At 32.2% G+C, this 19,407-nt stretch overlaps 3 protein-coding genes across 3 annotated transcripts; 2 read left to right on the forward strand and 1 right to left on the reverse strand.

Moving 5' to 3' along the window:
* Positions 1 to 1,115: 1,115 nt before the first annotated feature.
* On the forward strand, positions 1,116 to 4,109 carry TRIADDRAFT_22316 (uncharacterized protein; the record flags this gene model as incomplete). The annotated part of the gene is made up of 13 exons (XM_002110433.1): positions 1,116 to 1,238; positions 1,685 to 1,857; positions 1,946 to 2,076; positions 2,146 to 2,198; positions 2,274 to 2,368; positions 2,477 to 2,570; positions 2,656 to 2,779; positions 2,898 to 3,024; positions 3,105 to 3,200; positions 3,295 to 3,464; positions 3,559 to 3,683; positions 3,760 to 3,925; positions 4,027 to 4,109. Coding segments are annotated over 13 exons (1,560 nt in total), but the record flags the coding sequence as incomplete, so codon positions are not given.
* Positions 4,110 to 5,206: 1,097 nt separating this feature from the next.
* TRIADDRAFT_54511 (uncharacterized protein) lies at positions 5,207 to 14,644 on the reverse strand (the record flags this gene model as incomplete). Its single annotated transcript, XM_002110972.1, has 44 exons — positions 5,207 to 5,338; positions 5,470 to 5,559; positions 5,655 to 5,835; positions 5,948 to 6,120; positions 6,196 to 6,273; positions 6,364 to 6,446; positions 6,542 to 6,620; positions 6,710 to 6,801; positions 6,943 to 7,012; positions 7,103 to 7,192; positions 7,263 to 7,410; positions 7,499 to 7,548; positions 7,632 to 7,721; positions 7,790 to 7,888; positions 7,991 to 8,068; positions 8,304 to 8,360; positions 8,453 to 8,545; positions 8,628 to 8,697; positions 8,782 to 8,825; positions 8,904 to 8,977; positions 9,471 to 9,525; positions 9,600 to 9,689; positions 9,776 to 9,858; positions 9,964 to 9,967; positions 10,350 to 10,442; positions 10,590 to 10,636; positions 10,734 to 10,824; positions 10,893 to 10,928; positions 11,028 to 11,102; positions 11,187 to 11,270; positions 11,365 to 11,448; positions 11,695 to 11,736; positions 11,879 to 12,016; positions 12,130 to 12,232; positions 12,336 to 12,386; positions 12,464 to 12,531; positions 12,585 to 12,695; positions 12,789 to 12,868; positions 12,942 to 13,041; positions 13,286 to 13,382; positions 13,491 to 13,642; positions 13,889 to 13,960; positions 14,265 to 14,330; positions 14,426 to 14,644. The coding sequence occupies 44 exons, from the start codon at positions 14,642 to 14,644 to the stop codon at positions 5,207 to 5,209; spliced, it is 3,912 nt and encodes a 1,303-aa protein (XP_002111008.1).
* Positions 14,645 to 15,434: 790 nt separating this feature from the next.
* On the forward strand, positions 15,435 to 17,960 carry TRIADDRAFT_22842 (uncharacterized protein; the record flags this gene model as incomplete). The annotated part of the gene is made up of 9 exons (XM_002110434.1): positions 15,435 to 15,554; positions 15,986 to 16,005; positions 16,145 to 16,215; positions 16,688 to 16,767; positions 16,943 to 17,069; positions 17,148 to 17,252; positions 17,343 to 17,389; positions 17,515 to 17,632; positions 17,734 to 17,960. The coding sequence occupies 9 exons, from the start codon at positions 15,435 to 15,437 to the stop codon at positions 17,958 to 17,960; spliced, it is 915 nt and encodes a 304-aa protein (XP_002110470.1).
* Between the last annotated feature and the right edge of the window lie 1,447 nt (positions 17,961 to 19,407).

The raw sequence follows: 19,407 nt of genomic DNA on the forward strand, positions 1-19,407 counted from the left end.
CTTGGTGGTCTTAGTTCAAGCTTGATAAAGGGCAAATAAACCTCTCTAATTTAGTGTTGAAACTAGCATTCGAAGCAAGCCGAATACTACTTTAAATACAATAAGATAATTGGCTAGAGTATATATTGAACATGTGTAAATCTGCATAGTTCAAAACGTTGAAACGAGTCTTCCAAGTCAAATCGAATACAGTACTACTTCAAATGCAAGAAGATAATTGACTAGAGTATGTATTGAACATGTGTAAATCTGCATAGTTCAAAACGTTGAAACGAGTCTTCCAAGTCAAATCGAATACAGTGCTACTTCAAATGCAAGAAGATGATATGGTAGAGTATACCCTCTACCTGGCCAATCTGTATGGTTTTAAAGGTTAAAGATGGTATTCAAGACGAATTGAATATACTACTTCGAATACAATAATCTAGATGATATGCCAAAGTATACATTAAGCATGATTAAATCTACATGATTTAAAATATTCAAATTAGCGCTCAGGCCATATCGAGTACTGTAAATGTAGCAACATAATATCCTTGATTGCACTTGAAAGATGAACTTAATTGACCTGGTTTAAAACGTTGAAGGTGGTATTCAAGGCGAATTAAACATCACTTTAAATACAGTAAGATGATACTCTAGAATATACCTTGAATATACGTAAATCTACACAACTTAAAATATTGAAACTAGTATTCGAGGAAAAATCAAATATTACTCAAATGCAGTAAGATATCGTACTAGTATTTGCATTAAGCACGAGTAAATTTGCATGATTAAAAACATTCAAACTAGTATTCAAGGCGAACCGAATACTACTACAAGTACAGTACAATACACATTAGTGGATCTACTAGAGTGTACATTCAACACGGGCAAATTTGCATTGGCTGGAACATTGACTCTAAGCCTAACATTGAAACATTCAAATGAAATGTGATAATGTACTAGAGATAGCGTCAGAATCGAATATTACTAATGCAAAAAGATGATAAGTTAAAGTATATGTTAAATACGAAACACTATCTATACCTAGACTACTCAATCCTTGATTATTATCTCAAGAGCGAATCGTATTATTGACTACTATTACTAATTCAGTTTTTTTCTTCAGTAAACTATTAAGAGACCCGGAAATACAACGTAATAAAGCAAAATATGGGTTAATCATCCGAAAAGTCATTGCCTGTATGACGCTAGGTATGGACGTTTCTTCCCTATTTGGCGAGATGACGATGGTAAGAACATACGTGTGTGCATTCAGTAACCTTAGTGTTAAGCCCTAGTAAATTTACTACCTAAATGATGTAATTTTCCTATGAAATAGCGACTACTTTAGTCAATTTAATACTAATACGTAATGAAAGCATACAATTCTCATCTGCAAAAGTGATACACCTTCTTCGTAGCACACTTTATAGCATATATACTAGTAAAACATAGCATATTAGCATCTTGATTATCGCATAGGCATACATAAACCAGTAATTATCTATGATTCACGACTTATATTGCAGTTTTAATGCCAATAATAATCTACTGTATATAATATATCAGTAATGGTTTATAGGATGCTTTGATTTTATAGTCCAAATTGATCAGCTGTTCAATGATTGAACGATTAATGTTCATTTTATATCAAAATCAAATTAAATTACCTATCGTATGCCTTTTAACTTTTCAGGCTGCAGCAACTGATGATTTAATCCAAAAAAAACTGGTTTACATGTACATTTGTCGTTACGTTGATCGCTTCCCAGATTTAGCAGTCTTAACAATTAATACTTTACAGAAAGACTGCAAGGATAACAGTGCCATTGTCAGAAGCTTAGCTCTTCGAAGTCTTTGCTCACTAAGGTAATGCCAATGATAATTATAATAATGGACAAGACCAAAGCTCCTATATTTATAGTAACGGATGACTATTTCCTACGCTAACATATAGGCTATCAAATTTAATTGAATATATACGAGAACCTTTATTAAATGGCTTGACTGATGACAACTACTACGTTAGAAAGACGGCTGTAATGGGCTGTGCTAGTATATCTCAATTTTCACCCAAATTGATTAAAGGTTATCATAAAACTTAATATACTTTATCAATATAAATTTTATATTTAACATTATGTACTCCCTTGCTAGATTTAGGAATAATAGATAAGTTATACGCAATGCTTAACGATCCTCATCCATTAGTAAGTACTTTCTGCTACATTACATGCCATAAATTATTTGTAAATTTATAGTTATCAATTTACCCTTTGAATAAGGTTATCTCTAATTGCGTTGTGGCGCTGGATGAAATTATGGTGGAGGAAGGCGGCATTGCAATCAATAGAAATATTGCAAATTATTTACTAAATAAGTAATTTTGATCTTTCTTACTAGTAAAATTTTTCAAGAATCTACAATAATAATGAAATATCTCACCTATGTTATTAAATAACTCTATTCAATTTATTGATATCATTAGTTTAAGGCACTTTAACGAATGGAGCCAATGTTATATCCTCGACATATTAAATCGTTATAAACCAAGCAGCGAAGAAGAAATTTGTGATATTTTAGTAAGATTACTAGTTGTAACATATGCTGATACAATCTTATAAAGCAACCAATTACAAAATGATATTTCTTACCTATTTCTTTTAGAATCTAATTGACGATCGGCTACAACAGGGCAATAGTGGAGTCGTATTTTCAGCAGCTAAACTATTTTTAACGTTAACAGAGTATTTTAAAGACATTCGTGATCATGTATTTCGTCGATTAAAAGGTATTGCAGTAATTTTAAGTAATAACAGCATCAAGACGAAATCTGTATGAATATATATACAATATTGCGAGCCATCTTTATAACTTACATAGTTTTAAATATTTTTTATGTGCCGTAGAACCTATCTTAACTGTAATATCAGCTGGTCGTCCAGAGCTCGCTCATGTCTGTTTAAAGCATATCGAACTTTTACTCAATCAATCCCCGCAGTTATTCAGCAATAATTGCGATAGCTTTTTCTTCAGGTAAGTATATCCGTAAAATATCATATGCTACCTTTACATATATATATGCATAGTGTTGAACTATTCTGCAATATCGTTAGGTATAACGATCCGAATTATATCAAATTACAAAAATTAAATATTTTAAGAAAGATTACTACACCGAATAATGCAAATAACGTCATCAACGAATTAAGGTATAAATTAAGCACATCAATACTGCTTTAACGTTAATAATGTGAAAAAAACTCTTTTTTAATGTCTTAGTAATTTCTATTTACTTCTTTATAGCTCCTATATTACCGACATTGATATTACAATTGCACGTGAAGCAATCATTTGCATGGGTCAAATTGCTTTACAAGTAACTGAATGCTGTGAATACTGCATACAAAAGTTGCTGTCTTTACTTTCACTAGAAATTGATTTTGTAACATCTCATACCTTACGAGTAATTAAAGGTATTGTTTAGATTTGAATTTCTTCAGCTTTATGAACTATAAATTTAAAAGTATCTTTACAACTATTTCGTCAATTATCGTACCAACCCATTAGATATACTAAGAAAATATCCATGGCTAGGCGATATGGTTGCCCCAGAAATAGATCAACTGGATGATATATCGCAAGATCCTGATGGAAAATGCGCTTTGATCTGGATGTTAGGTGAACTTGGAGAGGTTTGTAGCATTGAAACAAACACTATTACAGCATAAATTTCTAATTCATAACAATAGACAATAACATAAATTGCAGATAATAGAAAAGAGTCCGTATTTACTAGAAGAGATTATAGAAAATGTTGAAGAAGAAAGTTCCTCGGTAGTTAAGTTACACTTAATGACAGCAGCCATGAAATTGTTTTTTAAAAGACCGCCGGAATGTATTGCTTTGCTCGGTAGATTGCTCGAACATATTATAAGTAAGTTTTCTCTACTTTTAAAATTGTGCTACACGCACCGGCTTGCGAGCTTAATTATGAATTGATCCATAAACGTAAATTAATAATTATTTGATGACTAGACGAAGAATCTGACGTGGATGTTCGTGACCGAGGATTATTTTATTACAGGCTTCTAAACCATGACATCAACAAGGTTACATAAAATTGCTGTCGATTATTTGTTTTCACTATTCGTAACATAACTTAGCTTTTATTACTTTGTATAAAATGTAGGCTGAACAAGTTATTTCTACGTCAAGAAAAGAAATTTCAAGATTTACAGAGGATGATAATATTGATTCAAAGGTAGATCTGCGGCGTATATTTCAGTGCAAATTGCGCACTGTTGAATGCATCAACAGCGAATAAATGATAAATCTTCATTTTAAGGATATGAAGTCATCAAGCTTCAACACTCTAGCTGTTCTATTCAATAATAAAGATTTGCATAAGGAGCTGAATGCTCACAACCAAGCTGTGAATATTTCCTTACCAATTGAAAATATTGATCAATATCAAGTAATTATTGCAGAACTGTTACTCTAGTACGGCATTCCATCATATAACTAGCTCGTCACATCCTGATATCGACACTGAAAAATCTTTCACAGAAAAAGGAAGATCTACCGGATATATTTTCTCTGAACTTGCAAGCTAAACTATCGCCGGCCGAATTTGAAAAACAGTGGTTTTCTATATCTCATAGGTCTGTATTTTATATATTATATCAGTATCGTTTTACATCACCGGTTTATGATTACAATACGTACGTAATTACATTATTAAAAATTTCTTGGACATTATCCTCAATATACAGCATTACAATTACATATAACTTGAAAGAAAAGAAGACTCCACAGGAATTTGAACACTATTTTACATCTTTGGGAATATTCACCATTGCAGCCAGTAAGCCTGATCAATACCCAATAAAATATTTCTTTTTTGCACAGAAGGTAAAAACTCGTAAAGCAACTTGAAGAATGACTTAAACATTAAATGTGTATTGATCATCTTCATAATCCAGTTGCAAATCGTTTTTCAGGAACCAAGCGAAGAAAATATCCTGATAGAATGCAATGCTGACTTTACCAATCTAACTGTATCTATGAACGTGAAATGTCCGAATTCATCAACGATTAACGACCTCCAAATTTTTATAGAAAATAAGCTGCAGATAGCAAATTGGCTAGTAAATTGAAGAAAGCGTGAGTGATATTGTGATTTACTAAGAAATTAAACTATATTTGTCGAGTACATTTAGCATCGCGAGAGATCAAAACTTCCTTGTGGCATCGACTTTAATTTGAAGTCTTCGCTAATTAAGCGACTTTCATCAGAAAAACTTTCCACGCCATCTCTCGCTTTCGATAACTCAGCCAACATAGCTATCTGTGTTTGTAAAAGTGTTTTTACTTTATTATTTTGTAATATAGGGAATTGATCACTATCTAATATACTAAATTACTCTTAAATTATTGACCAAATCAATCCTATTTTAAGGTTTATAATTTATTCGTTACCTTTGATGAAGTTTTCGTTGTTCTAATAAAATGTTCATATTTTTTTAACTTCTGGTTGTCAACAGTATTGTGAAATGCTTCTGCTAATCCCTACATAATTCAACACTCATTTAGGCAATTTAATCAAGCCACTTACGAAAATGAATAAATTTTACACGCGCATGCATGAAATTGAAGATACTAACAAGGCTTTTAGAACTGCGTTTAGAATTGCTTTCAAATCCCACTGAATTCGTTGTAGATTGCTGACGACTTAGTGAAATACTGCCAGTACTAGTTGATCTTATTCCCGCACATAATATGCATACAAATTGCCTTGAGGGTAACGAAATTTCTAAACATTTGATATGGAACATGTGACCGCAGCTACATTTATGGTAATGGAATATTTGAAAAAAAAAAGAAGTCGTAAGATTACATATTATCTTACAATCATACAGTAATACCGTAAAAGCGATAACTCAAAGATTAAGCTTACTTAAAAACAGCCGCTTCATCATCAAGCCGTTCTTTATCAGATAAAAGTGTTCGCCTGCAAATCTCACAAAAAAATCGACCAGGTTGAATGCCTTTTTTGTTATTGACCTCAAAACTTCTCAATGAAGTATAGAGATCTTGCGACAATAGTTTAATAGTTGATGTCAACAATGTCTACAAGAATGTAATACAGATTTAAAAATTAAAAAATAACACTCAATCACTCAGTAGAAAATTGATAGATCTTACTTCCTCGTAAATATACGTATCCAACAATCCTAGTATTAAGGATTTAATGTCTCCAAATTTGCTATTATAAGAAGAGTCCTATACGTATTTTAAATCGGAATAATAAATTGTAAAATACTTGCTCTAAATGACAAATCAATGTAAATATATATTTATATAATGAGTTACCATCATAATTTTTCGAAGAACTTGCGGAATCGAAATAAAACCCATCATGTTATTTAAAACAATATTTGCCATATTCATAAAGACTTAAAATAAGAAATAGACAGATATCGACGTTAATAATTTTGTTAATAATGCTAACCATATATCACTAAATAATAAAAGATCGTATCCGACTTACCTTCAATAGAATCTTGGCTAAAATTTTCCTTTATTGCCTGGGGTACAAGCACAACATCCAGTAATTCAAACCAAATAGCCTAATACATTAGTGAAGGCAATATATAGCTTTTGACGGATATATTTCATATTATAAGTTTTGTAGCTTGGTATAAAACAATAGTCTTACCTCTCGTCGTGCTTGAACAATTTTATTAGAACCTCGTTTGCAGAATTTTACAATGGCATGTAACATGCTTTCCGTTTGAGTGATAGATTGATCTAATTTCAGTTCATCGAGAAATCATTATACTTCACGAAACCGTTTACTTATCTATTAAGGCTTCTTGTGTATAATCTTAATTAAAATCTCTCGTTCCCCTATTACAACAATCTTAATATCCATCTATTCGTCTAAATTACCCATATTTTCTCTTGAAAGATTGCCGACTCTGCAGGCTTTCGTTAATTCCGAAAACTTTTCGTTAAAATCCTAATATTCCAGAGGGCAATATAGTTGACATATTTATACATATCTAGTCTATACTGGTATTTTATTGACATAAATTTACTAAATACATACCTTAATAATTAAGTGAAATGCTTCTTCAATTTCTCCAATAAGTTCAAGTAAGTAAGCCGTAGCGTTCATTACCTTGAACTGACGACATATCTAGATATGAAATATAACACAGTCAATATAGTCATTATCAGGTTTTAAATCCCATTTAAATCGCTGTTACCTTTAGTGCAACTTCCGGTCGGTATCCTTCTATAGCTTTTAAATGTGGATAAACATCACCCGGATTATATCTACATAATAACTCGATATATTTTTCATGAGACTCAGGATCAGATACGATGTCGGATTTCGTAGCCAAAACACCCGTACTGAATATACCAAATAACATGTTAGAATAGAATTTAATGTGCTCAAATGTAAAGATCCTGCTATAAGATATAATACAATAACACTAACTTCCCATTATAAATACCATCCAATAAACTAAACAGAACTTTAGACTCTCCCTGAATAAGACGAATCGATGTGAGGATACTCGTGGATAATAACATACCAAAAAACATAACTTAAAATCGCTCTAAATACAAACCATTAATTGTATCATAAGAGTAGGTAAATCAATCTTAAAATCAACAGCAAGCAAGCGCGCTGCAGCTATATTGTCTACACTTAATAAATCCTAAAAAAGAAATTAACTTCAGTTATTTCTAGAGCTACTATAATGAAGAAGTAACATCATAAGTGTACCTCAATATGTGCAAGTACAATTTTTTTCATCTCAACTCTATCGAACTCGATAATTTTTTCATCTTGAAGAAAGCCATTGATATAATCAAATACTAAATCCTGGGTATTAAGATACATTTATATCAATTATATGTAATTAATGAAGATGACTAAATAAAAATCCTTTTGAAATAACTCTTACACCTCATAATCTTTTCATACCTTACGACTATCGTCTCTCCAATAGCATGATAATACATTAGCCAATTGTCCTTTTTGCTCATATATAACCTGACATACCTGATAGCTAATGGAATACAATTACAATATTTATGGTACACCATGCATTTCCCTACCTACTTATTTAATCAAATTTGCAGAATACGTACAATCTAGCACTCTCTGCCAGATAAAGCAATTTTTCTTCGTTATACTGCCGTAGACAACCACTAACTAGCAGATCCAGCAAAGCCTGTGAAGATACTATCGTAAGTACTTACAATTAATTACTAATAATAATTTGCTGAATAGATACCTGCTGACGTTCCTCCATTCTAGTCTTATCCATAGCATTACATAAATACTCTAAGACCTAAGATTTGTTCGAGATAAGTAGATTTAAATATCAGCTTCACTAAAGTTGTAAGTCCTCAATGTACTGTACTGTAATTTTTAATTACTCACCTGATCAATAAGATGGCTGCTTATTATAATGTTAGATTGTGGTTTTGCAACTTGTCGAGCTATAAATGTAAACAGATTCCTAATTTCTTCCACCTAGACAAATTTTAATTTAAAAGTACTGAATAAAAATTTGCAACACGTGCAGATGAATGTACAAGGTAAACAAGGTACTTACATTACTCTGCGTAGGCTCAAGCATCACTTCTAGTAAGATATCAATAACAAGTTGCCGTCCATCAATGGCTCTATGAAAATTCAATTAAGAAATGAGGTGTTAGTATACATCAAGCTATCAATCCCATAATTATCCTGCACTATCTCTGACATACACAAAACCACTCTCATTAATCCCAAAGTCCTCGTCTTCAAATGCCTGACAATTTTAATTAAAATCAACAATTAATACCACCTATTTATTATTAACCAGCAAACTTATGAAGAGTAAACTTACTAAAGCCAGAACGTTAAGAAATTCACGGGAATCGAACTTTAAGAAAGTACGAAAGCGTGGGTATGATTTCCTTTCTAGATAGTTTACGCGTATTGATAGTGACAAGATCAAGATTGACATCAAAATTGACATTATAATTTAGCTATAAAACACCGTACCGTTGCGATCATCTACTGTTTTCAAGATCAAAAAGTGAAAGACCTGAAAAATACATCAGCATTCAATTACTTACTTTCGAAAAGATCAAGTAGTATACTGTATATCTTACAACTCCCAATTAAACTTAAAATACCTGACTCTTCACAATCTTAGCCAGATCATCGTCAATTGTACCAACCGGATAGGCTCTACCAGCAAGGCATGAGCTTATTGTACCATAAGAAGTATTAGCAAGGATTAACCAATGTTAAGGGCATTAAATGAAATACTAAAACTACATCAATAATTATTAATTACCTAATAAAAACGAGCAATTTGTAGCCAATTTCACATTCTTTATCTAAAATGAAAGCTCCCAATAAATTTTACTCTAATAATAGAACATGATACAGTTGGTAAATAGTTTACCCGTTAAAATTGGTACTCCAGAATTCAATTTGTTCCGAATAATCTTGTATAATTCCTGAATATAAAATAAAAGTATAAAAGTGTGTCATAACTTTGAATCTAAACACCAAACTAAAATGTTAGATGTACCTCCACTGGTGTCATGTAATCCTTTAGTCCTTGAGCGTATACGTAGATGATTGCATCATATAAGCCGTACGTCCAACATAGATTCACAATCTGTGCCGAATAAATCAGGCAAGATTATTAGTTCACAGTGTCCGAAGTCACGATGAAAGCGTATATTAAGAAGTGAGTAATATAACCTGATGAAAATCCATTGATGTTACTTGTAGATGAAGTATACACTGCTCAACTCTATCCAGCATTTCTCTGTTTTGATAATATTCTATAAAAGGTAAAGAAAAAATTATTATAAATGTCACTTGAAGCTGAAAGAAAGTATCTAAAACTTGCCTACAAAATCTTTCATCACAATTGGACTAAGACAAACCAACCTGAATAAGAACGAAGGTAAAGATATTAGGAACAGCAAACTACAGTACTGTACGCACTATAAGCAGAATTTAGAACAATATTACTTATCAGCCAATATATAAGGTTCCATGCTTTCCAAAAATAATTCCTGATACTGAACGCTGCCAATAAACCTTCCATAGATCTCTCCAAATAGGAAATCACTGCAGAGCGAATAAAATCGAAATCAACTGAATATTAAACACTTGACTTTTCTGTCATGAAGATGTAGACATACGTTCGATTTATCATTATGCAGTAGTCGAGGCATGTTGGTAAAATATGATCCTATATAGTAATAAAAGGCACATTACCACTCTGTCAGTGCAATACGAATTTGAAATTGATATAACTCTATCTTACCGCAAAATACAACTCAGTATCTGTCCCTTCAACAGTTTCTTGATGAATAAACTGTAGTGCAGAATCGACAAACTGCGAGAGCAACTTGATTATCTGTAGTTAATAGTTGTCAAAATAGTTTGTATCATTTGTTATAATTAAATCGATGGTGATATGGCATTGTTATATCAATACTGTTGTTTAGAGCTACGAATAATCTAATTTATTAATGAGAATAATCGAATTATAGCATCCTTATACCTCATCGGCAATAATAGCCTGTCTTTGTTCATCATTACTTGGTAAGCCTGTAATTAATAGCGCAACATTTCGATAACAGTTTAGATCACTGCATAATGTTGAATACGCAAATTCTGAAATAGAAATTACTTTTCAACTTCCTACCTATAGTACATTTGGCTCTGTCGTCATAGAAAGCTAAAGCCTGTGCTAATGCCTCTGAATATTTATTTAGTTCTACGAAATAATCTATCCTCTATAGAGCAAATAATATCAGATTAAGTAAAATTGAATAACAAATCGTAATATAATTTCATTAATTACCTCTTTCCAAGTTCTCAATCGAAGAACGTAAATAGCCTGAGACAAGTGTTTTTTACAAAATCAATATAGCATTAACGTGAATATCTTTTAACACTATATATAACCATTAGTAGATTTTATTATATTCCATATTACCTTAGTGCCTGCAAGCGCGATCTCTCCCCGAAACGAAACGACAGTGCTAAAAAATGCTCGCCTATGACAGGCAATCTATGCAAATAAAATCAAAAATTTTACGCGAAATTAATCAACCAAAATCTTTCAAAAATACTAAATTTAATAAAAATATTATACCAATCTCTCACTGATCCCTTCTACTGACGTGGAAGATCGTAAATAACTCGGCGTAACTAACTCTATAGCAGCGGTGTCAATAATCTAAAAAAGTTTGATCGTATATAAATTATATTATTATATATATACATATATATTTCTATATTCGTGACAATCATCCCTACTATAAGTTACCCACCTCTAACTGCTCTTCTGATTTTATATAAATTACTCGAGCCTTACGATTAACATCAACTATTACTAATAAATGAGGCGTCATCCACTAAATTAGATGAAGAAGGCGCAATAAATGTGAGTAGCGGAGCAATCTACAATTACTAAAAATAAAGTTAATGAATTTAAATTAAAGTACATGGATAGTCGATAACTTGACGGGTAATCCAAGTTTCTTCAATTGGAATAATCTGATGTGATATCTGTCATCAAGAACAATCTATCGAAATAATAACATTATATCAAGCATAGTACGAGTACATCAATTACAGTATTGACCAAGCAATTAAACCACCTGATAAAATACTATCATTTGGCCCCTTCCGACGGCTAAGACCTATTATTTATTACAATCGATTAAAAATTAATTATTTTCTAATAATACTGAGCTGGTCTTAAGTGAATACTTAAACAATAAACTAAATTCATAATACAGTATACTGTAGATTGTAGAATGTTTACAATTTCTGTCAACATACCGGCTCCATAACTTCACTATTTCCATCAGTTTTAATTAAACTAAACTGCCAAGATAAAGCTGGTATATCATCCTCATTAGCTTTAATAGGAATTGTAAGCAACACTTTAGGCTCAGGCTTTAGAGCTACAAATACGATCTAAAAGAAAAATATAGCGTTAGCTACCTCCTATTTCCATGAAAATATCGTATCTGTTAATTTTTAGCTTATTCAATCAGAATAAATTAGCACCAAAAAAGAAACATTCGTACTCGCAATAATGTCGTCATAGCAACAATTTGTAGATTGCTAGCTCGGTGATTTTTTCTTTTCTCCTCTATGTGTAAGGGTTCCAGGGAACAAACAGTGGCATCACTGCGTGATATTTAAATTAGTCGCTTGTTAAAATCGAACGTGATCGAGAGATACTTTAATATATTCCGATAATTATCTAGTGCTATCATGGTGGAAACAATACCTTCCATCTACAATAATTCTTTTATTGTAACCACGAATCCCCATTTTACGGCTAAACATTAAGTACATGATCAGATAGTAGCAACAATATGAATTACGATCATCTAGGACAGCCTCTCAACTACTCACGTAAATGACAAGGTATATGCAGACCCGCTTGCATCACTAAATATGGCTAGAGTTGGGTCATCCGTAAACTAAAATCGAAAGAAGCAATGATGTGAGAGCAAATCTAACTTGAAATACTTACACAATAATAATAATAAATGCTATCAACCTTTAATTGTAAAACTGTTAGAGGAGGGTGAGCGCTTGTTAAATTTCTTATAATTTCCCCTTTTTGAGTATCCCACATAAAAATCTAAATGGTTTTAAAATAGTTTTCATGAATTTTTAGTATACGGTATTACTTATGCCCATAAGCGCTAAGAGAAGAACACTAATTAAAGCAAACCTGCCCATTCTGATAACCAGTTAACAACCTTGATCCATCAGTATTAAAATCAACGGCAGTAACTGACCCTAAATGTATTGCTAGAAAGTAACAGAAGAATTGGTATACGAGTACACAACAATGAAATGGAAGGATACGACTATTTAAATATACCAGATTTTTTCCCTCCTAGAACATGCTTTAAGTTTTCACGTAGATCAAAGACTAAAGTTAAACCATTCATTGTTCCAATTGCAACCAGAGATGACAACGCCTAAATAAGTTAATATTAAGAACAATCTATAGAACTTTACTCAGCTCAACACATTGCTCAGTTAACAATAGGTCAACAGTCATTGTTTTTATATACTGTACTCACGACGACAGTAGGTGCTCCAACTTTCTGTACTGACTATAAATTGAGAGAGTGTTGAATTCATGTTTAATCATGTAAAGCAATATGGTAATGAAGTGAAAACGATTTTGCAATAACGATATTTCAATTATATCTATATTACCGATTTTTTGCATATTTGAGCAGTTAAAGTCTGTAACTTAGACACTTTGACAATTGAACCAGAGACATCATGCTTGACCAATAACTTTTTTCCATGCCTTTTAATAACAATTTTTTAGTTATCATTTAATTCAATTTTAAAAGGCAAAAATCTTTAACCATTACTTTATCCAACAGAATATTGTATGCTGTCTACAAGTACATACGATTTATGTCTCCGACGCGAATCAAATGGAGCAGCAGATGTGCTTGCTCCAGATTCTGAATTGCTATGCCCAGATTTAGCAGACTGATTATCAGAAGTTTCTGATCGAATATCAAATCCTAACTCATCTGTAAGGAAAGGATCATCCACTGACTAATAATATAAAAGCTTCAATTAGACAACATTTATGCTTGTACTCCTTAGTAATAAAAACTATATTCAATTCCGTATTTACTAATACAGACTATCTAGTAATAGAATTAAAAGTATCATGAGAGTAATTATGAAATCTATAAGGAAATAATGTAGCCTACAATACAGATGGAGGGAAAGTTCTGATCATAGATCTGAGATGTTATCTCTATATTATTATAATACGAATAGAAGTCCAGAAAATACCTCATTTAGTATACTATCCAATGTAGGCAAATCTTGCATCGCCGGTAACTCAGCCTCAAAATCATCTGGAGCCTATATGAAAATAGTGGATATTCCTTTAGCATCATATACGAGTATTATTCTAAGCTTCTTCATTAAATTAATGATGTAATCAACTACGGTCGGTACAGCAATTACAAATACTTTCTCCGTAACAAACATCACATACGATTACTTCGATAATTATATTACTGTATCGGATATTTATTTCATACGTAAATAATATTATATTTGCAAGATCATTCATTCATTAAAAATAGTACTTTGGTAAGTCATCGATTTTTAATTATTAATAAACAATCACATGCGCAATAAGAATAATCCTGTAATACTGTACCTGTAAGATTGAATCTAAAGACGGCAAATTGTCAACCTGTTGTAAATCTGATTCAAAATCTTCTGGCTGTTTATAAAATGCATAAAAAAAAATTATCAAATTTCAATCTTAGCAAAACTTGCAACCTAGATCAATTCCTACTGGACTTTGAGCTAACTTACAATATCATCGTCTGCTTCCAATAAAGAGGTCAGGTCAGAAGCAGGGTCGTAAGTTGTCGTAGTTGTTCCTCCAGCTGAAATAGCTAAACTAGCCACATCGTTTTCAAGATCGATTAAAAATGGATCTGCTTCGTTAGACTCTTGAAGAATCTCATCAGCAGTCTGCAATTCTTCTTCTGAATTAAAGTAATCTTGACTGAAATCGGGCAAAGCAGTCATGGTGGCCGTCTTATTTCATTATTTTCACCTTCGATCAGCTGGCAATCCACTCCTCTGCCTCCTTGTACTCGGTACTGTACACTGTACAGTGTACAGTACTGTACAGTATGCAGTATACTGTACAGTACAGTACAGTACTGTAGTACAGAATCGGTAGATGGAGATCTTACTACAGTGTACAGTACAGACTAAGTACAGTACAATGTACATTCCAAATACTGTTCGGACAGATGGACTTTTCTTTACCAAATGAGGACGCAAATATCGAAAAATGGCTTGCTTAGTATGGATCTTTCGTGTTTGTTTTCTAAATCACTGGTACTAAATTTAGATACCATTTACAATCTTATGTAACTATTTCCGAGCAGAACTTAATAATGGATAATAGTAGTACTGTCATAAAGAAGTGTTTGAAACAATATTTTAACGAGATGAAGCGGAATAGGTCTGTCCGTCCAAGAGTGATCAGTCCAGGTCTTCTTCTAGTTTCCATGGTACAGTGTACTGAACTGTCGCTTCATAACACTGGACTGTATTGACTGAACACATTAATGCCGCCTCAACCAGTGTTATGCGACAACAACGTACAGTACTGTGCACTGTGCAGCAGTCCTGATACTTTACACTGTACAGTACAGTACTGTACTGTACTATACGGTGGACAGTACTGTACTGTCAGGGTTACAGAAATGTTATTTTAAAATACTCGCAAGTTTGAATTTACTACAATTATAAATTATATTATATATTGTACAGTATAGGCAGTCTAGAAATTAGCTAAATTACCAATATGCCGAAAAAGAAGAGTGGAGCTAGAAAAAAAGCGGAGAAACAAAGAGATAGACAGCGATTAATACGGGCTCAAGCAGGAGAACGCCAACTGACAGATTATCCATGTAATTTTACTATGGTGAGCTTGTATGTCGTACTGATGCAGCTTGCAGCTAGTGCTCTTGCTAATGCTTTGATCTCTTAAAATTTCATTCTTTTATCAAATATCCCTTTCTACAGTATGTACTCTATACTCTATTGCATAGCAATTATACCCAATATAGCATTACTTTGACCTTTGATAGTACTATATCACGACTGAATGAAAGTATACGCGTATGCGTACAGTATTTCCAACACAGTAATGAACAAATTACTTAAGAATGTTGTACTATAGTGCAATTGAATTCCATTAGGCTAGACATTACAACGTAGCAACTAATTTTATAGAAGTAAATATACCTCCTGTTGCTCTGCTTAATTTTAACATAGCATCAAGTTATTTATTACGCTTTTATGACAGATTACTCGTAAAGGGTACTAAATTTGTATATCTGTTGTTATTTGTAGGAATGCGATAAATGTCAAAGGTAAGTCCAAGTCTAAGGATGTCTACCTTATATTATATATATATATATATAAGTCAATATAAGCTAACTTGCTACTTATCGATCTACTAAGAGTAAATTATGTACCGTTAAGTATATTAATAACATCTTACGTATATAGGCGTCAAAAGAATAGAGGCTTTTGCTATTTTTGCCAATCACTGCAAAAATTACCCGTATGTGCACAATGCGGTAAGGAATTTCACTCAAAAAATTAGACTCAAACCTGGCAACAGTAATATTACTGTACTATACCGTTTCTTGACGTAGTGTTAAGCATTATTGTACGTAAGCATAAGGAATATATTCCTGTTTATATAGACCTTACTGTACAGTGTACATCCTAAACATTAGTAGGGTATGTTGAACACAAATCACATGACCAAATATCCAATTTTCTTACGCCTAGAAACATAACCTTACATTGTGCATTCCAGTTTTATCCACTTGTGGAACACATTGCTTAGTCATGAGAATATCTGAAGCTTAATATACTGTACTCTAATCTAGCAGCATGAAGAACTCAATAAACACTAATCAATATTTAATAAATATTTATAACATTAAAATTTACTAAATTGGATTGCACAAATGATTAATTCTTCACTCGTTGTAAGTCATGTAATTGACTACATATTTTAAATCTTCCATTTCCTAATTTCAGGAAAAACAAAATGCATGGCTAAAACTGGCGATTGCATGGTTAAGCATACCGGTATAAATGCAACTGGAATGGCAATGGTTGTAAGTAATCTTATACATTAGACCTTTAAATGTATCTAGAAAAGCAGTGAAGTAAATATGGAATACTTACATTACCAATTGCTAAGAGATTTTATATGATGATGACTAAGTAGCTATATTGAAAGAACGCACGTAAATGATAATTAGCCTTAAAATATAATCACTTTTCTTAAAGGGTGCAATTTGTGATTTTTGCGAAGTCTTCATTTGCCATAGTAGGAAATGTCTAACAACACACCCATGTGAATGCCCTTTACAAGATGTTGTGTGCATATCATGTAAAAGAGGTGTTTGGAATCAAGGTATTAAAATCTAAACGCTTTACAACTTATCAAATATTCGTACACATCAAGATATCCCCTTCTGTCACAATTTAATAGGTGGAAGAATATTCAAGTGTTCATTCTGTAACGAATATTTATGTGAAGATGATCAATTTGAACATCAAGCTAGCTGTCAATATTTAGAATCAGAATCATACAAATGTAAATCTTTTGTGCTTGAAATAATTTATCGAATTTCTTTACTTTATAATCATTGTCATTAATTGGTAATACGTTATATTGCAAACTTAGGTGTTTCATGTAATAGAATAGGACAGTATTCATGTCTTCGTTGTAAGGTATATAATATAATATCTTAATTTGGACTATTTTGGACGATATCAAATTTTATCTCTACGTTAGCATTTCGTTGTATACCATAACTTGTCTAGAACTTAATTTTTAAGCTTCAAATTATTAACAGGCTTGTTACTGTGAAGACCATGTTCGCCGTAAAGGAGTTAAATATGTTAAGAATCAAGCGATTCCGTGTCCAAAATGTGGACAAGAAACAAAGGAAACCAAAGATCTAAGTGTATCAGGTGATTTTTCGCGGGACTTTACTAGTACTACATTCTAAAATGATAATATAGTGTACTAATGTAGATAAATCTAATATCTTATATACATATTTTTATCTTAGTGAGGAGATATGACTACGGAAGACAAGAATATGACGACGATACCGGCTACGATGGAGTAGCAGATACTAGTTATTATGGGCAATACGGACTTGGATTACATGACGAAGAAGCAGATAATAATAGTGACGAAATTGAAGATGATACAGCAGCGCCTTTTTCCAATATGTCCCTTGATAATACTTATTCTTATGAAGACCACATAAATGATTTTGCTACGGATGATTAAATGAAAGAAAATAGATAACGTACTATATAAATTCGTTGTTTTATATATTCGTTATAAATAGTATGCGATTTTTATACGCCTTCTCTGCCAAGATATCTTACATTGGTAAGAATACACGAGAAAAATATATTCTAAAGCACCTAATAAAATTAATAACTCTTTTAAAATCTACAGAATAATTACAACTTATAGTGTATGTCGTATCGTATAGTAGCTACTGTAAGTATCTCTATTAACGTTATACAGCATATACTCGTAAGTGGCAACCTTATAGATCTGTAAATAGCGTTACATATAAGTAGCTTTCTCGCAAACCACAAGGCGAAGAAATCATGTCATATTCCTACAACTTATTAGTCCGTTGAGTCCTATCTTATTTTCAAATGCAGTAGCGTTATAGAAATACTTGCGGTAAAGAAAAAATTTTAGTCCTAATTGAGCTAAGCACTTAGCCTGCTAATTTGGCGCTATAATGTATAATCACGGATTTCAGAAATCTAACCCTAGCCCTAACATGTATAGAAACTAATTAAGTGAAATTAATTAGCCTAATTGACTCTTCGATTGAAGTACGAATATGACAACGTCTTACAGCCGTATTATTGGTGGGATTCTTATGTAATTATGGATTTCTTTGAGCTTGTGGCCAAGGTGATACTTAGACCTATAGTATCTGAAGTGTACTTGGTTGACAGTATACCTTACTGTCCGTACATTTTTGATATGCTGCTATGGTGCTAAGGTATTACCTACTGTAACTTTGATATAATGTAGAATTGCAGTTGTTTTATTTATTTGAATACATAATAGTATCAAGTATCAATATTTAAGAAAGGTAGAATAAACTTTAATGTAAGGAATTGCATGGAGACGCCCATGATTATCACCAGTGATATACTGGTGTTAGTATAACTTTATCTTCTATAACATTGCAAATGTGAAGCATTAGATCCAATATTAGTACTACTACTCTATATCTATAGACCGTTACTGGCACTTGACTGAGTTCCATTTTACCATCCTTATGTAAAAGCATACATTAATTAATTAATCAAGCATTTGCTAATCATGTAATCTACTGAACACGATTTATTGTCCATCAGCCGTAATTTGACAGTGTCATTGCAGTACAATAGTATATTCAATCTATTAAGAAACGACCCTACAGTGTTACAGGTAGTCCACCTAATCTTTACTGTACGGGCAAAATATGGAATAACCTTCTCTTTCTGTATACTGTTCATAATAAGTTGCGATACTATTACTGTTTGCCTACATTTCTGTCATTTTGATGTTTATACTATCCGATCAAAATAAAGATGACGTAACATTCCATTAGAAAAAATAGCTGTAAACAAGCCGTATTTCAAGGTCATTCTATTTGGAATAACATAGATGTTGCAAATAACTTAGCTACAAATAATGCTATAATTATACTACAGTGACT

This window comes from Trichoplax adhaerens, genomic scaffold (genome assembly GCF_000150275.1).
Source record: "Trichoplax adhaerens TRIADscaffold_3 genomic scaffold, whole genome shotgun sequence".
Taxonomy (NCBI): domain Eukaryota; kingdom Metazoa; phylum Placozoa; class Uniplacotomia; order Trichoplacea; family Trichoplacidae; genus Trichoplax; species Trichoplax adhaerens.